We start from the raw sequence: 27264 nt of genomic DNA on the forward strand, positions 1-27264 counted from the left end.
CTTGTCACCGCTCATAAGCTACATTTTTATACAACTGTCTTCGAGATTCATGGGTTCTGGGTTGTAGTTTGATAGTTTCAGGTATCCACCACCAGCTACCCCAATTCTTTAGAACCTAAGAAGGGTTGTCTAAAGTGTGCGTAAGAGTGCCCACCAGAGTGACCTCTCGGCTCCTTTTGGATTCTCTCTGCCACTGAAGCTTATTTCATTTCCTTTCACATCCCCCTTTTGGTCAAGAAGATGTTCTCCGTCCCACGATGCCAGGTCTACATTCCTCCCCGGGAGTCATACTCCACGTTGCCAGGGAGATTCACTCCCCTGGGTGTCTGATCCCACGTAGGGGTCAACACCATTCTTAAAACTCCTTTCTTTGCCTACTGGGAAATGTTTTTCCAACAAAGGGCCTAGATGATGCTGGTGCTATCCAAGCTCCTTCTTGCCTTGAAATCAGATGTTTTACCTGAAGCTATGGCAGCTATCATGTGACCATGATGGAAAATCCATGGAATTCAAGATACTGTTTTGTCTCTGAACCAATGCTAACACCTGCAGACTTGTTATGTGAGAAAAATAAATCTGTTTGGTTAAGCCATTGTTAATGGTGCTTCCTGTTATTAGTAGCCAAAATATCTTTTGATTGACATACCCTCCTCTCCAGATACCTTTTGTCAAGTCTCTCCTTTCTCAAATTATGAAGTCCTTTTCTACCTTTAATTCACTCTTCAATCCACTGAAATTAACAGAGGTTATCAATAATCCAAACCAAGGACATAGTCCTATGTCTTAATTTACCCCTCAGTAGCACTGACAATATTAACTATTCCTATTCTTATTATTAAAATTCTCTTCCTTTAACTTTTGTTTTATCCTGATCCCCCCACCCACCCAGCCATTGTTTACTTTCACCTTCTGCTGATTCCTCTTCCTCCACTTACCCCATTCAGTGACATTAATCTAGGGGTACTGTTATCGCTACTTCGTACGTATTCTGCCATCTATCAGGATTCTTCACTTGGATGTCTCGCAGTCATCAAAATGCCAAAAAACAGAACTTATCATTGCCCTCACAAAATTGGTCAGCTTTCTGTGTCTCTGTCTTTTACTGTAATCATAGCACTGCTCTCCCTCCAAATAAGAAACTCGAGCCACCACAGACTCTTATTTTTCACTCAACTACCCACATTTAGTCAGCTACCAAGTTATTTACATTCTGACTCATTATCACTTAAATTCTTCCTGTCTTCTCCCATCCCACTGCCACTGTCTTAGTTTAGCCCTTGGGAACAAGGTACATATTTATTTTTATATTTCTAATGCATAGCTTCATGTCTAGCACATATTTACCATTCATTAACTTTGTGTGAAATAAATTTACCTAATTTTGTAACTTTAAAACCTATGAAATTTCCCTATATTGTTTTAATGTTTTAAGTTACAAATATTTTGTTAACGTTATGTCAAATTTCTCTGTCTCTAAGTGTTCAGCCTCTGCCTCCCTTCTCCTTTCCCCTTTTAGATTCAGAATATATATATAGATAGGTGTTTATTTGATTCCTATGCACTTAAAATCTGTATGAAGTTATATTGTTTTCTAAAGAATCAGCTTATTTGATAGTTTAATGACTATTAATTTAGAACTCAAAACAGCATACTGTCTCATTTAGATCTGTACAATTATTCTATCAGCTGGTAGCAACCAGCCTATATTTTAGGAAAGAAGATAATACAGGTGGAGAGGAGGGGAATAGAGGAATGACAGGGGTCAGTAGTTGCAGAGAATTTTGACTCAAAACATCCAAGGAAATCAGTTTCCTGTGGAAAATCTGTGGAATAGAAACATCTAAAAAATATCATACTACTTGGTAAAAGAGCAAGGATTTTCCAGCAATCATTGTTATTTATAAATTTGTAGCATTTTGGAGCTGATAGAGACCCTGGAAACCTTCTAAATGCAAAATCTCTTATGTGTCAGATAAAACTATGACCTGTGAGAATAGATGACTTGCCCAATTTAGTGGCAGATCAGAGACTAGACCCCGGGTCTTTTAGCTCTCTACTTAAGCACTCTCACATTTTCTGTCTGGTATGAAGTTTCTGATGTCCAAAGGAGAATCAATTAAACATAAAAATCTCTTCAGTACTATACAATAATAGAACTTATATTAGCATTAGTCCTTTTTGTTAGAACATTACCTACTTAAACTTGCTCATACACAGAAAATATTACCACTTTTCTCCATTTTTATATTTTCTTTGCAGTGATCTGTAGTGTCTGCTATGGTACATTATACTTCAACTAAATTCCCTAATTGTTAAATTTATTAGGTTTCTGCATTATGACTTATCTTATTACTTAAGAGTTAATCATGGTGACGGGTTTTTCCATATTTATTCCAGTGAGAAGTTTTTTCAGGTATGAGTTCTTTGATGGCGTGTAAGGTTTGTACTCCGACTGAAAGCTTTTCCACATTCATTACATTGTTAGGGTTTCTCTCCTGTATGAGTTCTTTGATGCACTATAAGGGATGAATTTTTAATGAAGGCTTTTCCACACTGATCACATTCATAGGGTTTCTCACCAGTGTGAATTCTTTGATGCTCAATAAGGTATGCACTCTGGCTGAAGGCTTTTCCACATTCACTGCATTCATAAAGTTTTTCTCCAGTATGAATAACCTGATGTACAGTAAGGGATGATTGGCCAGTGAAATGCTTTCCACAAACCATACACTCATACGGTTTCTCTCCAGTATGAATTCTCCAGTGTTGAGTAAGGGATGAATTCTTATTGAAAGCTTTTCCACACTGATTACATTCAAAGGGTTTAACTCCAGAATGAAGTCTCTGATGTTCTATGAGGTATGTACTTTGGCTGTAGGATTTCCCACATTTGTTACATTTGTAGGGTTTTTCTCCAGTGTGGTTTCGCTGATGTAGGGTAAGTGTTGAGCTCTTACTAAAGGCTTTTCCACATTCACTACACTCATAGGGTTTCTCTCCGGTATGACTTCTCTGGTGTACAATAAGATGCATGCTCTGACTGAAGGCTTTTCCACATTCATTACATTCATAGGGTTTTTCTCCTGTATGAGTTCTCTGATGGACTGTAAGATTCATGCTTTGGGTAAAAGCTTTCCCACATTCATTACATTTGTAGGGCTTTTCTCCAGTATGAATTCGTTCATGTTGAATAAGAGAAGAATTCTTATGGAAAGCTTTTCCACATTCTTTACATTGATAGGGTTTCTCTCCAGTATGAGTTCTTTGATGAACAGTAAGGTTCATGCTCTGACTGAAGGCCTTCCCACATTCATTACATTTGTAGGGCTTCTCTCCTGTATGAATTCTTTGATGAACAGTAAGAGAGGAACGTTCAATGAAGTGCTTTCCAAACATGTTACACTTGTAGGGTTTCTCCCCAGTATGAATCCTCTGGTGCTTAAGTAGTGATGAGCTCTGGCTGAAGGCTTTCCCACACTCATTACATTCATAGAGTTTCTTCACTACAAACATTCTCTGAGTTTTAAATAATTCAGAATTTTGTTTGGCATCTTTCCCATGCAAATTCCAATTATGTGGCCTCTTTCCTACAGGAATATTTGGTTGTATATCAAGGACTGAACTCTGACTGGAACATCTTTCAAATTCATTACTTCCACAGACCCTCTTCTCAGTGAGCGTCTCATTACAGGAAACTGCCACTTGGCCCAGATGTCTATCCTGGTTTCTCTGTTGCCCCTCTAACCAGTCACCAGTTTCCCAGGCTTCCCCTAAAGCAGAATGCCAGAGACCTTCCCTTTCCGTTGTTACCCCATGGGATACATCTTCAGTAATGTTGGGCTTTGGAGTTGACTCTTTGGTTTCAAGTCTTGTTTCCCAGTCTGAAAAAAATAAAAAAATTCAAATGCACACTGATTCCTGTGCTGGGAGACTGAAAACTGTGTAAGATGGGAAATGAGAGAATGAAACTAAGAGTAACTACAGGCCACGTATGAGAGCTTTCAAAGATGTCTCTACAAATAGCAAGAGAGGAAAAGAGGAGTGAACCAGCCTATAGCTAAGAGGCGAATGAGAGGCAGGTGGTAGCAGATCCAGTGTGTAAAAAGAGATAGGAGAGAGCCCATTCAAGAAGGATGGACAGTGCGATCACTGACCATATGAGTAGACTAAATAAAGAGGATGGAACTAAGGAAAAATAAACAGAAAACCTAGGATTGGGGTAAGCAGATCAGAAAGCCCTACCACGTTGTACACGGTATTCCTGCCAGCAGCTTCTTCCCTCCTCCAAGGCACCCTGTAACTCTGACACCAAATTAATCTTCCTAGAACATTACAGTGTGTCACAGTGAAAAGAATGTTAACTTTGGAGACAGAAAAACTTGGGTTCGAACCCTAACTCTGTTACACTTACCCTCGGAATTAGTTTACTTGTTTCTCTGTACCCAAGTTTTCACACATATAAATTGAGGATAAAAATAATCTGAGAAGGATTAAGTGAGACAGTGAATTTAAATTACTCTTTGAGAACATACCTGTTTGGAAAATACAGTACTAGAACAAACTTGATACTTTACAAAATGGTAATTATAATGTCCATAGTGCTGTTTGTCTCAACAGCTTTCCTTCTTCCTTATTTACATTAAGAAGCTCAAGTCTGTTTAGCTGTAATTATTCTGGCACAGAGCCTGTGATAGACAGTGTTGTACAAAGGTAGAAAGTTCATTTTCTGGAGTCTATAAACCTTCGTTTATATCCTAGTTCTGACATTTACTAGTTATGAGACTTTGAGAAAGTTAATTAACTTTTCTGAACCTGTTTCTTCATCTCTATAAAGGGGGAAATAAAGGTTTCTGTAGAGCTTAAATGTATGTAAACACTTTAGCATCAAGGCAGGTATACAGTAAATCCTCAATAAATGGAAGCTTTACAGTTGTACAGTTTATGGGCCCAGGTCCTGCCACAATCATTACAAATATGAAGGAGGCTTAGGATCTCTTATCTAAGAATCAATCTGACTTGTTTGCAAATCCTAAAATGTGCCCACGAAGACCTATAGCCTGACATACTGATTCCCAAATACTTTATTCTATGTTTGCTTCTTGTGAGTCCTTGTAAACTGGCTGTGGTATCTGCTAGCTATGCAGACCTGAATCCTAAATTTTCTATACTCTTGTCCATTCTCTTCTGGTCCTAACCTATAGAAGACCAATGCTCTTTTGCAGTTTTCCATACTCCAATTGTTATTCCTCATGATCAAAATTTTGCAGACTCCCATGTAATGATTTAGAAACCTAGTTTTTAAAATAATACTACTTTTTCTTAATACTATTTATCAACAGAGAGGCCCCATCCCAATTAGGTCAGTCTTCCAGATGTCCCCCAAATGTGCTACAATCTCCTTTGTTACTATCAAGGATTAAACGTCTTTCAGGGACTAGCTCGAGCCATGTACTTTTAAAAATTCTCTTAACTAAGGATTATGGTGTCTTCCCTTTCTCTGGCATCTCAAACACAATCTGTAACATGTATTATATATCATTTAGTCATCAAAATAGTACTATGAGTTTGTTAGTATTACCTTTTTTTTAAATACAAGGAAACTTAAGGCTTAGCAAAGTGAATTAATTTGCCCAAGGACATACAGCTCACAGTGGCAGAACCAGAATCAAATCCAGGGCTGCTTGATGCTTCTTTTACTACACTCTAATTTACTACACACCATGCAGATTTGTAGCTTAACTCATATATAAGTATTAATGGTTGATCATTTCATTTGGCTATGGGTTATCTTCTTATCATCATTATTTTTCTCTAAATGAGGATAATTTTCTCTTTATGAGCTACATTTAAAAATATATTATTATGAAAATAACTCTTGTGCATGGTAAAAATTTAATCAGCATAAAGGACTGTAAGGTGAAAAAAAATAGAGACCCCTCCATTCTCCAGTGCCCAAAGGCAAACAGTTTTAACAGTTTCTTAAGCATCATCCTGGAAACTTTCTATGCCAAAGTGTATAAATACACATAGGCATACAAAATCTCATGCACTTATATATAAAATATAATTTTATAAGTCTCTTTTTAAAAACTCACAATTGGGATTATATTAGGACTACTCTTCTGTAACTTCTCTTTCTAGTTTATACTTTTACATAAAAAAGTATCTTGGCAGTATTTCCAAAAAGCTTTTAAAGCAATTAACATTCCCCTGTTCATTGTAACATTTATTTAACTGATTTTCTACTCATGGATATTTAGTTTGTTTCCTAGTTTAGGTTCAGTTTTGTTTTTGCTATTACAAATAATGGCACAATTAATATATTTGTGCATATATTTACATACTAGTGGGAGGATACCTGTAGGATAAATCCTTAGAAGCCAAAGTGCTGGATAAAAAGGTTTACATTTTATTTTTATACCTATGGCCAAAATTGCTGTAAAAAATTGTTACACCATATTTTGTTACCCTGAAGATTTTTGAGAATAGCTAATTTCTCATACAGTGAATGGCCCACTTTTTGTCAATCTGATAGATAAAAAATGGTAAAGGCATTCTTAATTTCTAAAGGGACATGAATATTTTTAAAAAAATATTTGTTAAAAGAATAAAAGAGGAACCTGTGTAATTATCAAAGCCACTGAGTAAGCCACTATTTTCCTGGCATTGTAAATACAATGAAAATAATATCTTCATTTTTCTCCAAATCCCCAGATTCAGACCAAGGATTGAGAATGAGATTAGAGTTAGAAAAACAGTATATTTTCCTCAACTGGTGGTGGAATAAGTGTCCATTCATGTACTTCCCATCCCTGAAATGTACCAAAATGAACTAAAATAAGTTATACCTTATATAATTAAACTAGGAAATAGTCACAATCTCATAATACAAACCAGTGAATGAAAATTCAGCTCTTAATGGAAGATAACAAAATCGTGGAATGCTTTTCTCCCTCTAACCTTTAAGGGGACTGTACATTTCTTGTGAAGGTAAGAGAATCCTAAAGAGCTTGGCCCTTTCCCAAATCTCCATTCTTGAAAGATGAGAATTGGTGGCAGGTGCAGTCCAGGGAGGAGTCTATTGAACTGCCTGGGAGAGGGCTGAAGGAAGGACCTCATAGCTGCTTAGATTTATTTTCTCAGATCCCATTTCTTATCTCAGATGAAATGGCCTGGAGGCACTGAGGGGCAGAAGACAGGAAACTGCAATCTGCTTTACAATTATTGACCAAAGTCAAAAGAGCAGAGATCAACACTGCACCAACAACCAAAGACCTGTGAGCCATGGGGTTTTACTTTGAAGTGAGGGATATGCATTAACTCAGTCTCCTCCCATCAACCTGATCTGCATATATAAAAAGAGGCAAAAAGTGGAAGGTCAGGCTGGCTCTACCTCCAAAACACACACACCACCAAATAACCCTAAACAGAGGACCTACTGAATACAAAAATATCAATAGGCAACACATGAATTGGAGGGTGCTTCTTGCCCCAGCATACTATCATCATATCCAGCTATCTAACTCAAGTTCTTTGGGAACATTTAAAGTGCTACCCAGTAAACACCATGGAGAGCAAAGGAAAATCCGTTCACATTAATCTTAGACAAATACAAAGTCCAGACAGAACTGCCTCTATTCAAAGATAAATAAACAATACACATTTGGCAAAAGGACAGACATTCAGAACAATAGAATCAAGCTTAGAGTTCAGAAATAAACCCTCATATCTAATAGCAAACTGATTTTTGAGAACAATGACAAGTCCACACAATGGGGAAAGAATAGTCTCTTCAAAAAATGATGGTCGGAAAATTGGATAGCCAGATGCAAAAGAATGCAAGTAGACTCCTACCTTGCACCATATACAAAAGTTAATTCAAAATGAATCAAAGACCCAAATATAAGAACCAAAACTATAAAACTACAAGAAGACATAGGGCCTGTTATGGCCTGTGTTAGGCAATGGTTTCTTAAATTATTACACCAAAAGTATGAGCAACAAAAGTAACACAGATAAACGGGACCTCATCAAATCAAAAACTTTTGTACATCAAAGGATTTTATCAAGAAAGACAACCTCCAGAATGAGAGAAAATATTTGGAAACCATATATCTAATAGGGTTTTAATATCCAGAATGTATCAAGAATTCCTACAACTCAACAACAAATAGACAACCCCATTTAAAAAACGGGCAAAGACATGAATAGACATTTCTCCAAAGAAGATACACAAATGGCCAATAGGCACATGAAAAGATGCTTAACATCATTAGGCATTAGGGAAATACAAAACAAAACCCTAACAAGATACCATTTCACACCCACTAGAATGGCTACTATTAAAAAAAACAAGGAAATTAAGTTTTGGAGAGGATGTGGAGAAACAGGAACCCTTGTGTGCTATAAGTGGGAATGTAACATGGTGCAGCCATGTGGGGAACATTTTAGCAGTTCCTCAGAAAGTTAAATATAGAATTTCACATGATCCAGCAATCCCACTTCTAGGTATATATTCAAAAGAATTGAAAGCAGGGACTCAAACAGACATTGGCAGACCAATATTCACAGAGGCATCATTTACAATTGCCAAAAAGTAGAAGCAACCCAGTATCCATCAGCTGATGAATGGATAAACAAAATGTGGTATATACATATAGGAGAATGTTTCTTCATCCATATAAAGGAATAAAGTTCTCTTACATGCTACAAGATGGATGAGCCTTGAAGACATCATTTTGAGAGAAATAAACCAGACACAGAAGGACAAATATTGTATGATCTCACTTATAATGAAATAACTAGAATATGCAAATCCATAGTTCAAAACTAGAATATAGGCTACCAGGGCTGGTTGGGGGGTGGGGAACGAGGAGTTAATGCTTAACTGGTATGGAGTTTCTGTTTGGGGTGGCGGAAAAGTTTTGGTAATGGATGGTGGGACGGAGGCACAACACTGAATATAACTAACACCACTGAATTGTATACTTGAAGGTGGGTAAAGTAGGAAATCTTAGACTGTATATATGTTACCAGAATAAAAACAACATAGAACTGTAAAACACAAAGAGTGAACTCTAATATACAGTGAGGACTATAGTTACCTGTAAAATTGTAATGATATTGCTTCATCAAGTGTAACAATGGTACCACAGTAATGCAAAATGTTAATAGGGAAAGCTGCATGTGTGGGGGAGTATATGAGATCTCTGTGCTTTCTGCATGGTATCTCTGTAAACCTACGAATGCTCTAATAAAACAATGGAAAAAAAAAAAGACAGGTGATACCACCCAGAAAAGACCAAATTTAGAAACTATATAGAGGTTCAAGAAATAAAATTTTTAAATAATAAAGACAGGAGAGGTGATGAGGGAGGAAAAAAGAAACAGAAAATGAAGAAGAATCAACTTTGGGCGAATAAATAAATGCTTCCAACCATCAAAAGATATCATAAAGATGGACTATAGTTAATAGTACAAATATAAAGATGTTCTTTTATGAATTGTGACAAATGTTCTATACTAACACAAGGTATTTATAATAAGGTAGTATATGGGAACTCTGTATTTTATGCATGATTTTTCTGTAAACCTACAACTTCTCTAAAAAGAAAAAATTTACTAAAATGGAGAAAAATATCATAAAGTAAAAAAAAAGCTGCATAATGTGAGAAGATGTTTGCAACAATGTAGACGTGGCAAAAAATGTCTAGGAAACACCGAGAGACATAGGGCACAAGAGAAAAATGGGCTTGCACAGGCATTTAAGAAAAAGCAGCCTGAATGGTGAGTAAATATCAACGCAGATGGAAGGCAGATTAAAACCACAAGGAGATATTATCAAATATACTTGAATAACAAAATTTAAGCATTCAGATTGACAATTTCAGATAACTTTGTCAAGGATAAGCAGTAATGCAGAACTTTAAAATACTGCTAGTGGAAGTGAAAACTGGTTTGGTACTTAAAGAACAGTTTAGCACTATCCCATAATGCAGAATAGCCACACTGAGTATGATTTAGCAAGTCCACTACTGCATATATATACTTAGATAAGTCTACCTTGCAAAGGTACATCAGAATTGATTTTTCTAACTAGCATTGTTCACACTGGCAAATTTTGAAAACAACCCAAATATCCATTAACAATAGAATGGGTAACTAAATTCTCACATATTTATATAATGGAATAACTGACAGCTAATGAATGTTAATAAGTTAAAGTTACAAATATAATTATGGATGAATAAATAATTTTATGCAAAGTCAGAAAAATATATATAGTAAGTTCCATTTAGATAAAGTTTAAAATGGATTAAAACTAAATATTGTTTAGAAGATTCATTTACGAATGATAATAGTATAATGAAAAGTCAGGAAAGGAAATTATCACAGAAGTCAGAATAATGGTATGTCTTGGATAGAGGTAAGAGGATGTGAATGAGTAGGTGCACACAAAGTGCTTCTAGTATACTAGTAATGTTCTATTTCTTAATATGGATCCTGGTACCTGGGTGTTTGCATTATTTATTCCTCATTAATTATTAACTATATAGAGAAGCAGCACAGTGTAGTGATCAAGACAGCTGCTGTGGAGACAAACTACCTGGCTCAAATCCAGTTCTACAACTATTGTCTGTGTAACCTTGGGGCAGGTTACCTAACCTCTCTATGCCTCAGTTTCCTCATCTGTTAATGTTATCTCAGAGGGTTGATATAAGCACTAAATTAGTTAATATCTATAATGGGCTTAGAAGAGCAGTTACTATCTGGCACATAGTAAACACTATTTAGGTTTTTGTTGAATAAATAGTACAGGTATTTTACCCACTCTTCTGCATATATAATATATTTCAAAAAAATGAGAACAACAAAATGTATTTGTTGGAATTCTACAAGAGCTAAGAAAGAAGGATCTCAGTGCTATAGCTGAGAGAGACATTTTCAAGACAGCCACCGAAAACAGATTTTTCTGATGCTTCAGAGATGTTAGCCCAGAGTTTGCCATGAGAAGCTAAGCCAAGAGACATTTTGGAGAATGCCATTTTGAAATGCAGCCTGGGAGTGAGCAGGTGCCATCCACATGCCTTCAGAGCTTGGATGCTTAGTGCTTGGACAGAGAGTGAAAACCCAGAGGAAGACAGTTGGTGCAGAACAACTGACAATGAAACCAGTGGAATCAGTGACCTTCAATGATGTAACTATCAACTTTACCAAGGAAGAGTGGGCCATGCTGGACATGAACCAGAGAAAGATTTTCAGAGATGTTATGTTGGAGAATATGAATCATTTGGTGTTCATGGGGTATCAGGTCTGCATATCAGAAGTGCTTTCACAGTCAGAACAAGGAGAACTGTGGAGAGAAGGATTAAGTTTTCTCTAAATACAGAGTCCAGGCAGGGAAAATGACCATAAAAAAGAAGAAATAACCATGCAATGTATCTCTAAGAAGGACATATCTACCAACCAAAGCAGATTTCTCACACTGAAGAGGATCCCCTTGAAAGTGATGATTTGGGAGAATATTTCTCTCACTTCACAATGACTGGCATGGGAAAGAAACCCAATGTAAACAATTTCAAAGAGTTCTCAATTATCATTCATTCATTGGTCAAAATAAGAAAATTCAAAGTGGACTTAAGACATATAACTGGCATCTATGTGGAAAAGTCTTCATAAATAATTCTGGTCTTAGGCAACTTGAGAAACTACACACTGGAGAAAAGCCACATGGCTACCATCTATGTGAGAAAGATGTCACTGGTAGTTCTACCCTCAGACAACATGAAAGAATTCACACTGTGGAGGATCCATATGTCTGCCATCTGTTTGGAAATTCCTTCAGTCAAAGTTTTAACTTTAGGCAACATGAAAGAATTCACAATGTGGAGAATCTATATGCCTGCCACAGATGTAGAAAAGATTTCATGGCTAATAGCACCCTCAGACAATGTGAGAGAACTCATACTGAAGTAAATGCATATGTCTGCCATGTATGTGGGAAAGACTTCACTGATAGTTCTACCCTCAGACAGGATGAGAGAATTCACACTGGGGAGAAACCATATATCTGAAATATGTGTGGGAAATCCTTCATTCAATATGGTAAACTTAGGCAACATGAAAGAATTCACACTGGGGGAAACCCAATATCTGCAATATATGTGGGAAATCCTTCAGTCATTGTGATACCCTTAGGCAACATGAAAGAATTCACACTGGGGAAAAACCATATGTCTGCCATATATGTGGGAAATCCTTCAGTCATTGTGATACCCTTAGACAACATGAAAGAAGTCACACTGGGGAGAAACCCAATATCTGCAATATATGTGGGAAATCCTTCAGTCATTGTGGTACCCATAGGTGACATGAAAGAATTCACACTGGAGAGAAACCCAATATCTGCAATATATGTGGGAAATCCTTCAGACATTGTGGTAACCTTAGGCAACATGAAAGAATTCACCTGGGGAGAAACCATATGTCTGCAATATATCTGGGAAATCCTTCAGTCATTGTGGTACCCTTAGGCAACATGAAAGAAGTCACACTGGGGAGAAACCCAATATCTGCTATATATGTGGGAAATCCTTCAGTCATTGTGGTAACCTTAGGCAATGTGAAAGAAGTCACAGTGGGGAGAAACCTAATGTCTGCAATATATGTGGGAAATCCTTCAGTTTTTGTGGTAAACTTAGGTGACATGAAAGAATTCACATTGCAGGGCAACCACATGTCTGCCATCTATGCAGGAAATCCTTCTACATACATGATAGACTTAGGAACATGAGAAAACTCACACTGGGGAGAAACCATAAGTTGGCCAATCATGTGGGAAATCCTTCCATCTACATGGAAAACTTAGGCAACATGAGAGAACTCACACTGGGGAGAAACTTTAAGTCGGTCATCTATGTCAGAAATCCTCCCATTTATGTGGTAAACTTAGGTTACATGAAAGAACTCACAGTGAGAAGAAACTATACACCTGCCATGTATGTGGGAAATGCTTCACTGATAATCTCAGATGATGTAAGGTAATTAACACTGGGGAGAAAACATTTCTCCCATCTAAGTAGGAAAACCTTTAGACATTATTCTGCTATTGGACATCAGAGAACTCATTAAATATGTTTTGTGTATGGAAGAGTGTTCAGCCACAGCTCTAACATTTAAAATAAAAGAATTCACACAGGAGTGTAATAAATATTTCAATGTAATAAATGGGTAAATGCTTTTATTTACAATCAATCTTTAAATAACATGATTTTACTATTTTAGAATAAACTCAAAGTCTGTAATTACCTATAATAAATTTCAGCTTAGCTCCATCTTTCAGTATACAAGTACAGCTCGGAGTAGGAATAACTCCTAAACCATAAAAATGAACAGAAATATCCTTACTATGAGGAGGATATTCTAGGAGAACAAGATATAATATTTGATGGAGTGACTACTCAATGAAAAAAATGTGAGAAATTCTTTACTTACAAAGCAATGTGTAGAATACAGGTGAAGTTTCACATTGTATAATGCATTCTACGTATATATGGAATGAAGGAAAGTCTTTGGTGTTTTCAATTTCCCCATCAATGTTAAGTTTCCCATACTGAGGAAATGTCAACACTAAAATGAAGGTGAAAAATTGTTCAGCTGGAGTTCACACCAGGAATATCAGTCTGGGGAAAATAACTATCAAGAATGCTTTACAACAAAATTCAGACATGAATTCAGAATTTTTCCTTTTGATATATTAATGAAAAAGAAATTAAAATGTAGGATTGTGAGGTGATCTGGAACTGCTGAATGCAGACTTTTGTAATGAGTTGTAGGCAGGGAGATCAGTTCTGTAGCACATGCACATATTTATGAGGTAAAAACTGGCTTGGCTGAAAATTCTAATTTTTAACTTCTGTTTTTTCATAGAAATCTAAAAATAATTATGATATCTAGGTTAAATCAGATAATATCTTTAAATGTTAACTGACAAGTGTACAACCAAATGTGACCTGTCATAATTCTTCTATATTGTTAACAAGTATGTACAGAAGAATAATGAACAGAACATAGATAAATAAACAGATAACTTGGGAGTCAAAAAAATGTATTTGTTATACTGGCAAACAGTAATTATTTTTAGCTCAAACATCATTACATATTACAGAAAATAAAAGAGCAATATGTCAAAGACTCAGTATAGCTTCTTGGAATTTAAAGACCTATTTTAGAAGTTTGTTCTGAATACTTGCTGCTTAAGAAAAAGAAAAAAAATAGACTACCTACAATTTTTTAAAAATTTGCCTAAGAAATCTCCCCAGGAACACAAGATACCAAAAGACAACAAAGCCATAGCTACACAGGACTGAGGAAAGACCGATGGACCAAAGAATTCAGAATGTCCAGTACTATATACATGTGCAGAGAAAACCAAAATACATTTTTAAATATGAAAGTTTTAGTAATTATAGTTCTACTAAACTATTCCTGAAATTTTATTTAAAGATTCAGTTTGGTCAAAATAAAGATGAACAAAAAGTGAACTTTTGAATGGGGAAGTCTGGGTGTAAAAAGGCTGGCAGTAAAACTTTGAATCTACATAAGCACAGAATAAACAATACTGGTAAATACTGAAATACAGTGATGGCAATTGATAAAAGTTATTAAGGAAAAGCTAATATAACAAAAATAATATCTGATGATAGCAGACTGGACAACATTTGCAAACAGAAATGAGAACTAAAACAGGGATAACATAGGTGTACTAATTTCCTTTTTAAGAAGAAAAGACACTGGGTTTTATTTCTAAAGTGCTAAACTAAGAAATACAAGATTTAGAATATTATTTAAAACTAAAAAGGCAATGACTAGTGAAGCTATAAAGAACTATATGCTTTCCAAATTAACAGGGAAGGCAAGGGGCGCAAACCAAGAATCACACAAAACAGACAGCCCAGATCATATTACCTAAGCTAGAAAACAAAAAAGAAAAGCAAACATTTCCGTTAAACCAATAGAAACTTACTAATTTGTTTCAAAAGTAAATCTAATTATATTCTGTCAATAATGGACACTCCTAAAGAGGTTCACTGTTGGGAGGGAAGTAGAATTGTGCAGCCCCTAAGGAGGGCAGTGTGGTGGCTCCTCAGGAGGCTAAGTACAGAATCGCCATATTATCTAGCAATCCCATTACAAGGTGTGTACCTGGAAGTACTGAAGGCAGGGACACGAACAGACAATTGCACACCAGTGTATACGGCATTTCTCGATTGCCAATGGATGGAGGCAGCCCAAGAGTTCAGTTACTGATGAGTGGTGTATACATACGATGGAGTATTGTGTGGCTGCAGAAAGGAATGAAATTGTGAGGCATGCAACAAGGTCAATGAACCTTGAGGACATTCTGTTGAGTGAAATAGCCAGAAACAAAAGGACAGATATTGTACAGTCTCACTAATACAAACTAACTGTAATGAGCAAACTCAGAGTTAAAGTCAAAAGCATAGGTATCAGGAGATAGAAAGAGGGCAGAGATTGGGCAGTCGATCAATGTTCAATAAGAATTGAACAGAATGCTCAATACGGTTGATTGTAAAGGGTTGGAAATGGATAGCAGAATACTCTGTGATGGTAGCACAATACCGTAAGTGTAGTTAACACAGCTGGGTATGAGTATGGTTGAAAGAGGAAGGCTAGAGTTGTGTATGCCACAGAAGGAAAGCTAGGGGATAAAAACTGGGACTGTATACCTTAGTGAAACTGAATGGGCAATGATGGTGGTTAACTGCATAAATATAAGAAAGGTCTTACATGAACTAAAACAAACATATGTCACTATTACAAGGTGTTAATACTAGGGTGTTATATGTGAAAAAATACACTTCATGTAAATGAGGTCTATAGCAAACAGTAACATTGTAATATTCTGACATTAATGGTAACAGGCACTACACCAAAGCTACATCTCAATAACAGGGAGATAGAAGGGCTATGGGATTTTTTCTTTGGAAGAAATGAGAATGTTCTCATATTAACTATAGTGGTGAATGCATAACTATGTAATTATACTGAGAGCCATTGATTGTACACTTAGGACGGATTGCATGGTGTGTGAATAAAACTGTTTAAAAAAAGAATGGGGGGAATAAGGGGTATGGAATGTTTTGGGCTTTCTTTTTTTTTTTTGAGTAATGAAAATGTTCTAAAAAATTGACTGTGGTGATGAATGCACAACTCTGTGATGACACCGTGAGCTAATGATTCTATACTTTGGATGGATTGTATGTTGTGTGAATATATCTCAATAAAATTGCATTTAAAAGAGAGAAAGAGAAGGGGAAGGAAGGGAGGGCAGGGCAGGGGGGGAAGAGGGAGGAGGGAGGAAGAAGCACCTATGTTCTAGTAGACATTCAATATGTATCTTCTTACCTATTTCACCAATTTTCTCATTTATTTTGTAACTATTAAGGGCCTTCTAAGTGCCAAACATAGTTCCAGGTACTGTGCAGAAGAGCACCTGTAGCATTCCAAAGGTACAGAAAGGCAATTCTGGAGTTGAAGGACAATCGCTTAATAAACAATACAGATCCTAATTAACATTTACTTAACAATTAATAAGTGCCTTCTATGTGCCAAACATGGTCCTACCTTCAAAATATTCACTATATACTGTAATCAAGTTGTTCAGGTTGTTACATTATACAAAACCATGAAATAAATTAATTGGATATTTGAGTTGAATAAGTTACCCACACTGCAAACTCTTGCTATTCTTGATACACAACACACAAAGTACAAGAATTAAGGGAATTCTTTGCTCAATATAGGTTAAAACATTTGAAAGCCTAGATCAAATAGCAACTTTGCTAGAAAACTATACATTATCAGAAGAGACTGAGAGAAACAGAAAAATCTACACCAATCAAAAAAACATGGAAGATAAAGACAATGTTTTCAGAGACCCCCGAAAAGAACCTTAGACACAGGTGATTTCATGTGCAAATTCTCTAAAATCTTTACGGAGATGAGAATTCAGGTACCATTTAAACTGTTACAGGCAACAAACAAGAGTTAATGGATTATGCTTCAAATCTAAACTCCAATGTTTAGAATTAAGCAGTGACATACTAAATTTCCATGAGTCAAGGAAGAAATCACAATGGAAATCAGAAAATATTTTAAATTGAATGAAAATAAAAAGAATATACTACTATTTTCAGAATGAAGAGAATGTCATACTTAGATTGAAAAGCATAACTTCAAAGAGGTGTGAAGAACATAGGGATGGTGAATAATCAGTGATCTGAACTGGCACCTTACAGGTTAGAAAAAGAAGATACAATTAAAACCAACATGGAGGATCCAGTTCTGGATGCGATGAAGTAAGCACACTTCTCCTTGTCTCTTCCACTATATGAAGCCAGAAGTGAAAAGGAATACATGGAGCAATTATTTAAAGACTGAAAAGTAAATACTAGCAGGTAAATTGGGGAAGAAGACCAAAATCCAAAGTACCACTGAGCCACAGGGAATTTATCTTTTTTTCCCCCTCAAGTACCCTCTATACTAGACTCAAAACAAACAGCAACCTGAAAGTAGGCACCGTGGCACAAATACACAGCACTTCAAGGATGCCCACTGTCACCACTATTATTCAACACTGTAATGGAAGTTCTTGCCAGAGCAATAAGGCAAGAAAAAGAAATAAAAGACATCTAAATTAGAAAGGAGACACAGACCAAGGGAATAGAATTGGTCTATTTATATTTGGAAACCACATATCTGATAAAGGATTAACATCGAGCACATATAGAGATATCCTTCAACTTAACAACCAAAAGACAAACAACCCAATTTAAAAATGGGCAAAAAGACATGAATAGACATTTCCCCACAGAAGAAATATAATTGGCTAAAAAGCACATGGAAAGATGTTCATCTTCATCGGCGATTTAGGGAAATGCAAATCTAAACCACAGTGAGATACCAGTTCACACCCATTAGAATGGTGGCTATTAAAAAAGTGGAAAATAACAAGTGTTGGAGATGATGTGGCAGTATAAAATGGTGCAGCCAATGGGAAAGACAGTTTGGCACTTCCTCAGAAAGCTAAGTATAGAATTCCATATGACCTGGCAATCTAATACTAGTGGTATACCCAAAGAAATGAAAGCAGGGATTCGAACAGATATTTGCACACTGATGTTCATAGCAGCATTGTTCACAATTGCCAAAGGCTGGAAGCAACCCAAGTGTCCATCAACCAATGACGGGAAAAATAAAATGTATATAATACAATGGAATATTATTCAGCTGTAAAAAGGAATGAAGTCCTGATACATGTGACAACATCGATGAACCTTGAAGACATCATGTTGAGTGAAATAAGCCAGACACAAAAGGACAAATATTTATGATCTCACTGATTTGAAAAAATTAGAATAAGTAAACTCACAGTGTCAGAATCTAGAAAACAGGATACCAGGGGATAGGGTGGGGATAGGGAATAGGAAGTTAAGGCTTAAAATGTGAGATTCCTATTTGGAATGATGGAAATGTTTTGGAAAAGAATGGTGGTGCTGGTAGGACAATATTGTGAATGCAATTAACAGCATGGAAATATATATCTGAATGTGATTAAAAGGGGAAATATTGGATTAAATACATGGTAACAGAATAAAAAATGTTTTAAAAATCCATGGAACTATACTACAGAAACAGTGGACCCTAAGTTAAACCATGGACTTTAATTAATAGTTGCAGTGGTTTGAAGCTGTTATGTGCCCCAGAAAAGGCCATGTTCTTTTAGTCCATTCCTGTGGGTTCAAACCTACTGTGGGTGAGACCTTTTGATTAGGTTATTTCAATTGAGATGTGACCCACCCCATTCAAGGTGGGTCTTAATCCCCTTACTGCAATCCTTTATAAGAGGATAAAGGACACACAGAGAAAGCCCAGAGAGTTCAGAGACACTCTAGAGAAGCTGAGAGACAAGGACACCCACAGAAGCTGAGAGAGGAGGCCACTGAAGCCAGAAGCTGAAAGCAACAAAACCAGGGAGAAAAGAACCAGCAGATGCTGGCCATGTGCCTTCCCATGGGACAGAGGTGCCCCAGATGCCAGCAGCCTTTCTTCAGAGAAGTATTGTCCTATTGTTTCTTTAATTTGGACATTTCCATGACCTTAGAACTGTAAATTTGTAAGCTAATAAATCTCCATTGTAAAAGCCAACCCATTTCTGGTATATTGCATTCCAGTAGTTTTAGCAAACTGAAACAATAGTATAATTATAAAAATGTGCTATCATCAATTTTAACAAATGTTCCACATCAATGCAAGGTGTTGGTGGTGGGGTGGTATAGGGAATCCAGTATTTTATGCATGATTGCTCTCTAAACCCACAACTTCTCTAATAAAGGGAAAAAAATGAAAAAAAATTGAAAACAAAACAAAACTGAACTGACATCATAACCACAATCCACAGAAAGCTGATGGAGCTTTGTGGCCTGAAGTCAAATGGGTCAACTGCTAGGTAAAATAAAAATATCAATATTTTCTGTAGGATTTTTAAAGACTCATAACATAATATTCAAGATGTCCACAATACAATTTGAAATCACTGAGAACACAAAGAACCAGAAAAATTTCAAGTTTTATGACAAAAGATAATCAACAGATGCCAAATGAGAGGATATATATATATACATATATATATATATACACACACACATATATATATACATATATACTGGAATCATCTGTCAGAGACTTTAAAGCAGACATTATGAAAATGGTCCAACAAGGGTGAAATATGTGAAATAAATGGAAATAAAATCAGCAAAAAAAGACATAAAAAAGGGACAGTTACATAAATAAGAAAATATATACAATAAACAAAATAAAAACATGCTAGATAGGCTCAATAGCAGAGTGGAGGTGACAGAGGAAGGAGTACCTGAAACTTCAAAGTACATCAAAATTATTCAAATTTTTCCATCTAAATGATTTAAAAATAGACAGGAGCTTCAGGGCCCTATGCGACAATACCTAAAAGTCGAACATTAGTTTCCATGGAATCCCATAAAGAGAAGAGAGAGAGTTTTGTGCAGAAAAAAATATTTGGAGAAATGGCTGAAAACTTCCCAAATCTGGGCAATGTTTCAGATCCATGCCATTTTGCTATTTCACTAAATGAAGGCTCTGTAAAGTACATAGCATTATATTTGGCCATAATAAGGTCTGATGACTGATAGCTATTACCATTCCCATTATTATTTTAGGTCGAGTAATATACATCTTTCTCTGCCTTTCTTCTTTTCCTAAACTGGGCTTTCGATTGATAGCCCATACTTCCTTACTATCTTAGAACACTTTTTCACCCTTTCCTAACTGATAATAGGATTTACATAATTTTAGCACTCATCAGGACATAAGCAGGACCAGGATGTCTGGTACAGCCCAGATCCTTCTGTACTTGCTGCTGGAACAGGCCATGGTAGAGTCTAGGAGCTCGCCGAGTAACTGGGGTACAGGAGTTGGGTGGCAGGTCGTGTTTTTCCTAGGGCAAGATGATTTATTCCTTCTCACCTTTAATACTTCTTCTATTCCCTTGTAGTAAACAGTTATGCTGCTCCTGCCCCTCAGGATTTCAATAACTGCTATATTGGACTTAGTACTTATACTCTTAACATCCTACAATGCATCCTCTATACAACAGCCAGAATGATCTTCTGTACAGGATAAATCAAATCATTCATTCAATGTTTATCGACCCAAGCACCTTTAAAGGTACTAAGTATACAGCAATGTATAAAATAGATTTCTGCCCTTTGGAAATTGCAATTTAATGAGAAAAAGAAGGGCAATCAACATACTAAATAAGTAAAATATTTAGAATTTAAGTGGTCATGCTATGGAGGAAAACAGGGCAATAAAATGGAAATAGGGAGTATGGTGGGTGAAAGGAGGGCTCTGCAATTTTAAAGAGGGTAGTCAGGAAAGGCCTCACTGAAAAGGTTACATTTAAGCCAAGACTTTAGAGGCGTATCTGAGGGAAAGTGTCGCAGAGAACAGGCAGTGCTAAGGTCCCGAGGCAGGACTGGACCTGACCTGTTGGAGGATGAGCAATCCAGATAGTGTGGCTGAGGCAGAGGGAGCCAATGGCAGAGCAGTGGGAAATGAGGTCAGAGGGGTAACAGAAGGCCCATCAGGTAGGTTCTGGTGGGTCAACTTCTTTGGATTTTACTCTGTGCAGTGGGGAGCCACTGTGGGGGTTGAGCAGAGCAGTGCCATCACCTGACTTACGTTTTTGTAGTATTGCTCGGATTGTGGTGGTGTAAACATATTAGGGGGCGACAGGATAGTCTACGGTGGTGTGGTAGTGGTAGCTCACCTGGTTCAAGATTTTCATTCACTGACTTCCCTTAAATAGAGAATTAAGATGCAAACTTTACTGTGACCTTCAAGAGCTGACACGATCTAGCCCTTGCCTGCCTTAGCCATCTCATCTCAACCCATATACTCTCCTATACTCACCAAACTCCAGCCACACTGGCTTGAGTTCGCTCTTCAAACCACACAGGTGTCCACACTTCACACTTGTTTTTCCATTTGTTTATTCTTTCCACAAATCTCCGTGGTGTATAGTCTTTTAACCATTCAGGCTTTAGTTCAGATGTCACCACCATTCCAGTCACTGTCTTATACATGGATTATCTTATCCCTGTCAGTCACATTTTTCACACCACTTTTTATGTGAGCTTTTCTTAATGTATTTATTTGTTTACATGTTTGGTGTCCGTCCCTCCAAACTAGAATGCAAGATCCATGGAAGCAGAAGCCCTTCTCTGTGTGGTGCTGCTTCCCCAGCACATAAAACAGCACCACAGCACCCAGTACATACTGTAACTCCCTAAGTATGTGTTGAATAAATGACTGAAATCATGAAGCCAGAAGGAGGACAGGTAACATTTAACAACAAATTGAAATATGTGTATAAAGACATTTCAGTGCTTGGAGTGAGATGTGGAAGGTGGATACAGAATTTTGAAGTGCCTATATTAGGGAGAAGGGAAGAAATTAGAGGGAAGAGGGTGTTTTGGTTTGCTAAAGCTGCTGGGGTGCAGTATACAGAAATGGGCTGCCTTTTTTAATGGACTTTTATTAGGTTGCAAATTTACAGTTCTAAGGCCATGAAAATGTCCCAATTAAGGTATCAACAGGGCGATACCTTCTCTGAAGAAAGGCTGATGGCATCCGGGGTTCCTCTGTCATATGGGAAGGTGCATGGCGACGTCTGCTGGGCCTTCTCTTCTGGGCTTTGGTTTCAAAACGGCTGCCTCCAATGTCTCTGGGCATTTCTCTCTTAGCTTCTCCTGTGGGTCCTTCCTGCTTCTCCCTAGGTTATTTCCTTTCTAAACTCTCTCTCTGTGAGCTCTCTTAAAGGACTCCAGTAAAGGATTAAGACCCACCTTGAATTCGCATCCACAAGAACGGATTAAAAGAACATGGCGTTTTCTGGGGTACGTAACAGATCCAAACCAGCACACTCCACCCTCTGGACCCCCAAAAGACATGCTCTTTCCCTATGCAAAATACATTCATTCCATCACAATATCACAAAAGCTTAAGTCATTTCAGTAACAATATTAAGTACAAAGTCTTATCAAAATCCGGTACTGGCATGGTTTGTCCTAAGGCAAAATATCCCTCCGGCTGTTGAACAAGTTATCTGTTTGCAATATACAAAGAAGGAACAGGGTAGGATAAACATTCCCATTGCTATAGGGAGAAACTGAAAGGAAAACAAGAGTCAAAGGTTCCAAACAGTTCTGACCACCTGCAGGGCAAACTCCATCAGATCTCAAAGTCTCAGAGTAATCTACAGAAAACATGTTATCCTTGGGGCTTGGGAGAGCAGCAGTCCCACCCTCTCCAAGGGTTTACACGGTGGCCCTGCTCTCTCCAAGCTTTGGGGAGACCACCATGTTCTCGGCTCCATCCTCTTCAAGCATCAGGGTGGCACTCGCACTCTGCCATCTCCAGAGCACTCTCTGAACCCTCTTAGAACAGTGGGTGGTGGCCAGGCTCTCCCCAATCCCAGGGCAATGTGCTCCACCCTCTCTGAGGCCTGGGGCAGCAACACTCCTCCTGAACAGTGGGGTGGAAGGCCTGCCCTCTGCAAATTCTGGGGCAAACACACCCTTTCCACGTGCATGGGTAGGTCTGCTCTCCTGGCCCAAGGTTTCCTGGCTCCACACCTCAGCTTCCATGGTTTTGCCTTTGAAGTCATTTTTCCTTTAATCTGTCCCCTTTATTGTCCCTTTTAGTCCTGGCTGGCAGTGGTTCCATTCATACAGATTTCACAAAAAACTTCTCAGTTTAGCATGCAGCATACAAGGGTCAAAGCCATCAGATGACAGAACTTTCCACAAACCCTTTCTGGATAACTCCATCTCCAATCCTGACTTGTCCTGAGATGGCTGACCAGTTCAACGTTTGGTTAAATCCTCATGTGGGGCACTATCCTCTGGGGTCTCATTTTCTGAGAGCCCCAAATTTTCTAGACCATCAATTTCTGGTTTCTTTGTAACCAAGAGTTCAGTTCTCAGCTTACCCCTTTCCTCTGGCATTTTACTATAAGCTGCAAGAAGTCAGGCTCCATTTTCCAAATTTAATTTGGAAATCTCTTCAGCTAAGTATCCCACCTCATCATTTTCAAATTCCACCTTCCATCTGACACCAGGACTCAATTTTGCCAAATTCTCTGTCACTTTAAAACAAGGATTATCTTTCTTCTAGTTGGCAATGACACATTCATCATTTCCGTCTAAGGCCACATCAGAAATATCTTTCGAGCCCATATTCTACCAACAGACTCTTCAAAGCAATCTAGGCCTTTTCTATCAAGCTCCTCACAATTCTCCCAGAATCTTCCCTTTATCCATTTATAAAGCCACTCCAACATTTTTGGTATTTGCATTTCACAGCACCTCACTTCTCTGGTACCAAATCTGTTTCTGTTTGCTAAAGCTACCAAAACACAATATACTAGAAATGGGTTGCCTTTTTTAATGGAGTTTTATTAGGTTGCAAATTTACCGTTCTAAGGCCAGAAAATGTCCCAATTAAAGTATCAACAGGGTGACACCTTCTCTGAAGAAAGGCCGATGGCATCCGGGGCTCCTCTGTCACAAGGGAAGGTGCATGGTGACGTCTGCTGGGGCTTCTCTCCTGGTTCTGGTTTCAAAGGCTGTCTCCAAATGTCTCTGGACATTTCTCTCTTAGGACTTCTCCTGTGGGTCCTTCTTGCTTCTCCTAAGATGTTTTCTTTCTAAACTCTCTCTCTCTCTGTCTCCGTGATCTCTCATAAAGCACTCCAGTAAAGGATTAAGACCCACCTTTAATTGGGAAGGGTCACATCTCCATGGAAACAGCCTAATGAAAAGGTCCCACCCACAACAGGTCTCCACTCACAAGAATGGATTAAAAAACATGGTATTTTCTGGGGTACATAACAGTTCCAAACCAGCCCAGATGGGTAGTGGAGGTTTCTGCCCCTCTATTTTGAGCCTAGCTAAGGTTTAATACAGATACACATCTTTGCTTTCATCAGCAGGGATACTGATGGAAAGACTATAAGAAAGAAAAGGGTATCTAAATAGTCTGACTTTAAGACTACTGGCTCTCACAGAACGTCAGCAAGAATATAGAGACTCTGTAATAGCAAATAAATTCTCTCTCTCCACACACATACACACGCACACACACACAAAGACATATACCACATAGTTACCCAGTACATCTCTGACAATAATTTAAAATGATGGAAAAGTTTTGATAATGGATGGTGGTGATGGTAGCACAATATTGCGAATGTAATTAACACTACAGAACTGAATACATGAAAGTGGTTAAAATGTGAAATTTTAGGATGTATATATGTTACTGGAATAAAGAAAAAAACACCATAGAACTGTACCATACGAAGAGTGAATCCTAATGTAAATTATGGACTATAGTTAATAAAATAACTATAATAATAATAATAATATGGTTTCATCAGTTGTCCCACTACTGCAAAATGTTAATAATAGGGGAAACTGCGGTGGGGGAGGGCACATATATGTGAACTCTGTACTTTCTGTATGATTTTTCTGTAAAGCTACAACCACTCTAATAAAATAGTTTTTTTTTTTTTTAACATATGTATAAAGCTCAAACAACAGGCTTACATGTTCAGGGGTATAGACTTGAATCCTGGAGAAGTTAATGATATTATACAATACCTAATTACAACTCACTTTTTAAACATAATCTTTGACGACAGATTCCTAATACTTAATACATGGTCTTAAATTTTTTTCTGTTTCTTTTATAATTAAACATCACCAACTGATTTAAGTCTAATGACCATCAATTAAAGGCTAAAAAGTTCACTCTATCCACATTACTGATAACTTCCATCTTCGTTTCAACATTACCAAGTTTACTAGTGATAATGCTGTCACTAGGAACAGTGCTTCTGTCTTTATATTTCCTACTCCTTTTTTTTTTAATAAAATAGGAGTAAAATTCAACAAAGCTTTCAATAATTGTAAAACAAAACAAAACACCCACAAACTTTTAGCACAGAAAAATAAGATAAAGCTGCTGATGAAACTAGGCTTTTAGTCAGTATGCAGTGTCCCATACCTCTTCAATCCCCAGGTGATGTATAAAATACCAAATCTAGAGGCAATTCAGAGGTATAATGCGTAATATATAAAAATGAAGGTGATTCAAATCTAAAATACAAAAGATACAAGTCAAGTACTTTAAGATGGAATAGTAGGATTTCTACCAAAGTGCTAAGAGGGATTTTTAGTTTATTTTTTTCTCTCCTTTAAATGTTTTCATACATGTCTCACACTTTTATAATGAGAACAAAAATTATTATTTTGCAAAAAAAACCATAAGCCAGCATTTGTATGCAATTAAGGACTAGAGTGATGAATTCTAGTAAGACATGAACAGTGTTTTAAAATTTTTTTTAGGAAAGGTAGGAGTAGAATAAAGTGATAATGTAGTTCATGAGAAAAAAAGTGGTAAAATAGTCAAGCTTCACTGTAAAAGTAAAACTTCAGCCTCCAGGAGGCAGGATTTATATGTGGAGAAAGGGAAGGGAGGAGGGTGTCATTAGGGCAGAGAGTGAGGCCGACTCGATGGCTTTCACTCTACAGTCACCGAGCCAGCAGGGAGCATTAAAAATGGCGTGACTGAAATGGGAGTAGGCTTGAGGGGAGAGGGGCTAAAAGAAAATCAGGCCAGGAAACAGAGGTTCTATTTTTACCAGATATACCATTGAACAGGAAGTCATAGTGCAAGGAAAGAAAGTTATGATTTTCTGGAATTAGCATTAAACTTACAGTAAACAAAACAAAACAAAAAACCATGTGTACAAATTTTGTCACATTATTTCACCCCTGTGAGCCCATTGCTTCCACTGTAAAAGGGGATACCAATACCTACTCCATAGGTTTGTTATGATGAGTGAATTAGATGATGACTGGGAAAGAGCTGAGCACAGTAATCAATCGATGCTTTTCTTCTTGTTTCTGGATAGGATAATAAGAGGACTCAATCGTGGATTACTCTGGCAGTAACATCCAAGAAAATCTAGAAAGAACAAGATCTGGAGTTTGCAAACCATCATGTTTTCTGGGCTCTATTCCTCCTCTTTTCTTTATCTTCATTCTCTCTCCTGTCTGCCCTTGTAAATATTCAAATCTTTCCTTGGTTAAAAAAACAAAACAGGCACCTCTGACGTCTTACAGTTCTGGCCTCTTCTTCCTTTCCCTTCAAAGCCAACAACAGTCTGTACTTCACTTGTTGGTTTCTCCTTCACTTTTCTACCCACAGCAAATTTCCCTCAGCACCAAAAGTGCTCTGTCCTGGGTCACAGACCACTTCCTTATCTCCAAATCCGAGACATTTTTCAGCCCTATCTGATTTGACACTACTGTAGTCTCCCTTTGCTTTTCTCTCTTCCCTTAAACCTGCTCTCCCCTAAACCCTCTCGTCCTCTTCTGGCCACACTTGCTGTCACCTTTGCTAGAGCACCTTTGGCCCTGGACCAAAAGTTCTCAGGGTTCTATCCTTGCTGCTTTGCCCTTCTCACTTGCTCTTTGTGATAAGAATTTCACAAATACGCTTATGATTCTCAAATCTGTATTTCCACCTGAATTCTAAAAATTCTACTTAATGCTGTTCAAGATCCATTCAACA

The 27264-nt window shown here is 37.4% G+C and overlaps 1 protein-coding gene across 1 annotated transcript in view; it reads right to left on the reverse strand.

Moving 5' to 3' along the window:
• Nucleotides 1-215: 215 nt before the first annotated feature.
• ZFP2 (ZFP2 zinc finger protein) overlaps nt 216-27264 on the reverse strand; it is a 53932-nt gene continuing 26883 nt past the window's right edge. The window contains exon 6 of the mRNA XM_037817473.1: nt 216-3881. Within this exon, the coding sequence (XP_037673401.1) occupies nt 2482-3881 (1400 nt within the window). The 3' untranslated portion in view covers nt 216-2481. The remainder of the gene's footprint in view (nt 3882-27264) is intronic.

This window comes from Choloepus didactylus, chromosome 24 (genome assembly GCF_015220235.1).
Source record: "Choloepus didactylus isolate mChoDid1 chromosome 24, mChoDid1.pri, whole genome shotgun sequence".
In the NCBI taxonomy this organism is placed as follows: Eukaryota; Metazoa; Chordata; class Mammalia; order Pilosa; family Megalonychidae; genus Choloepus; species Choloepus didactylus.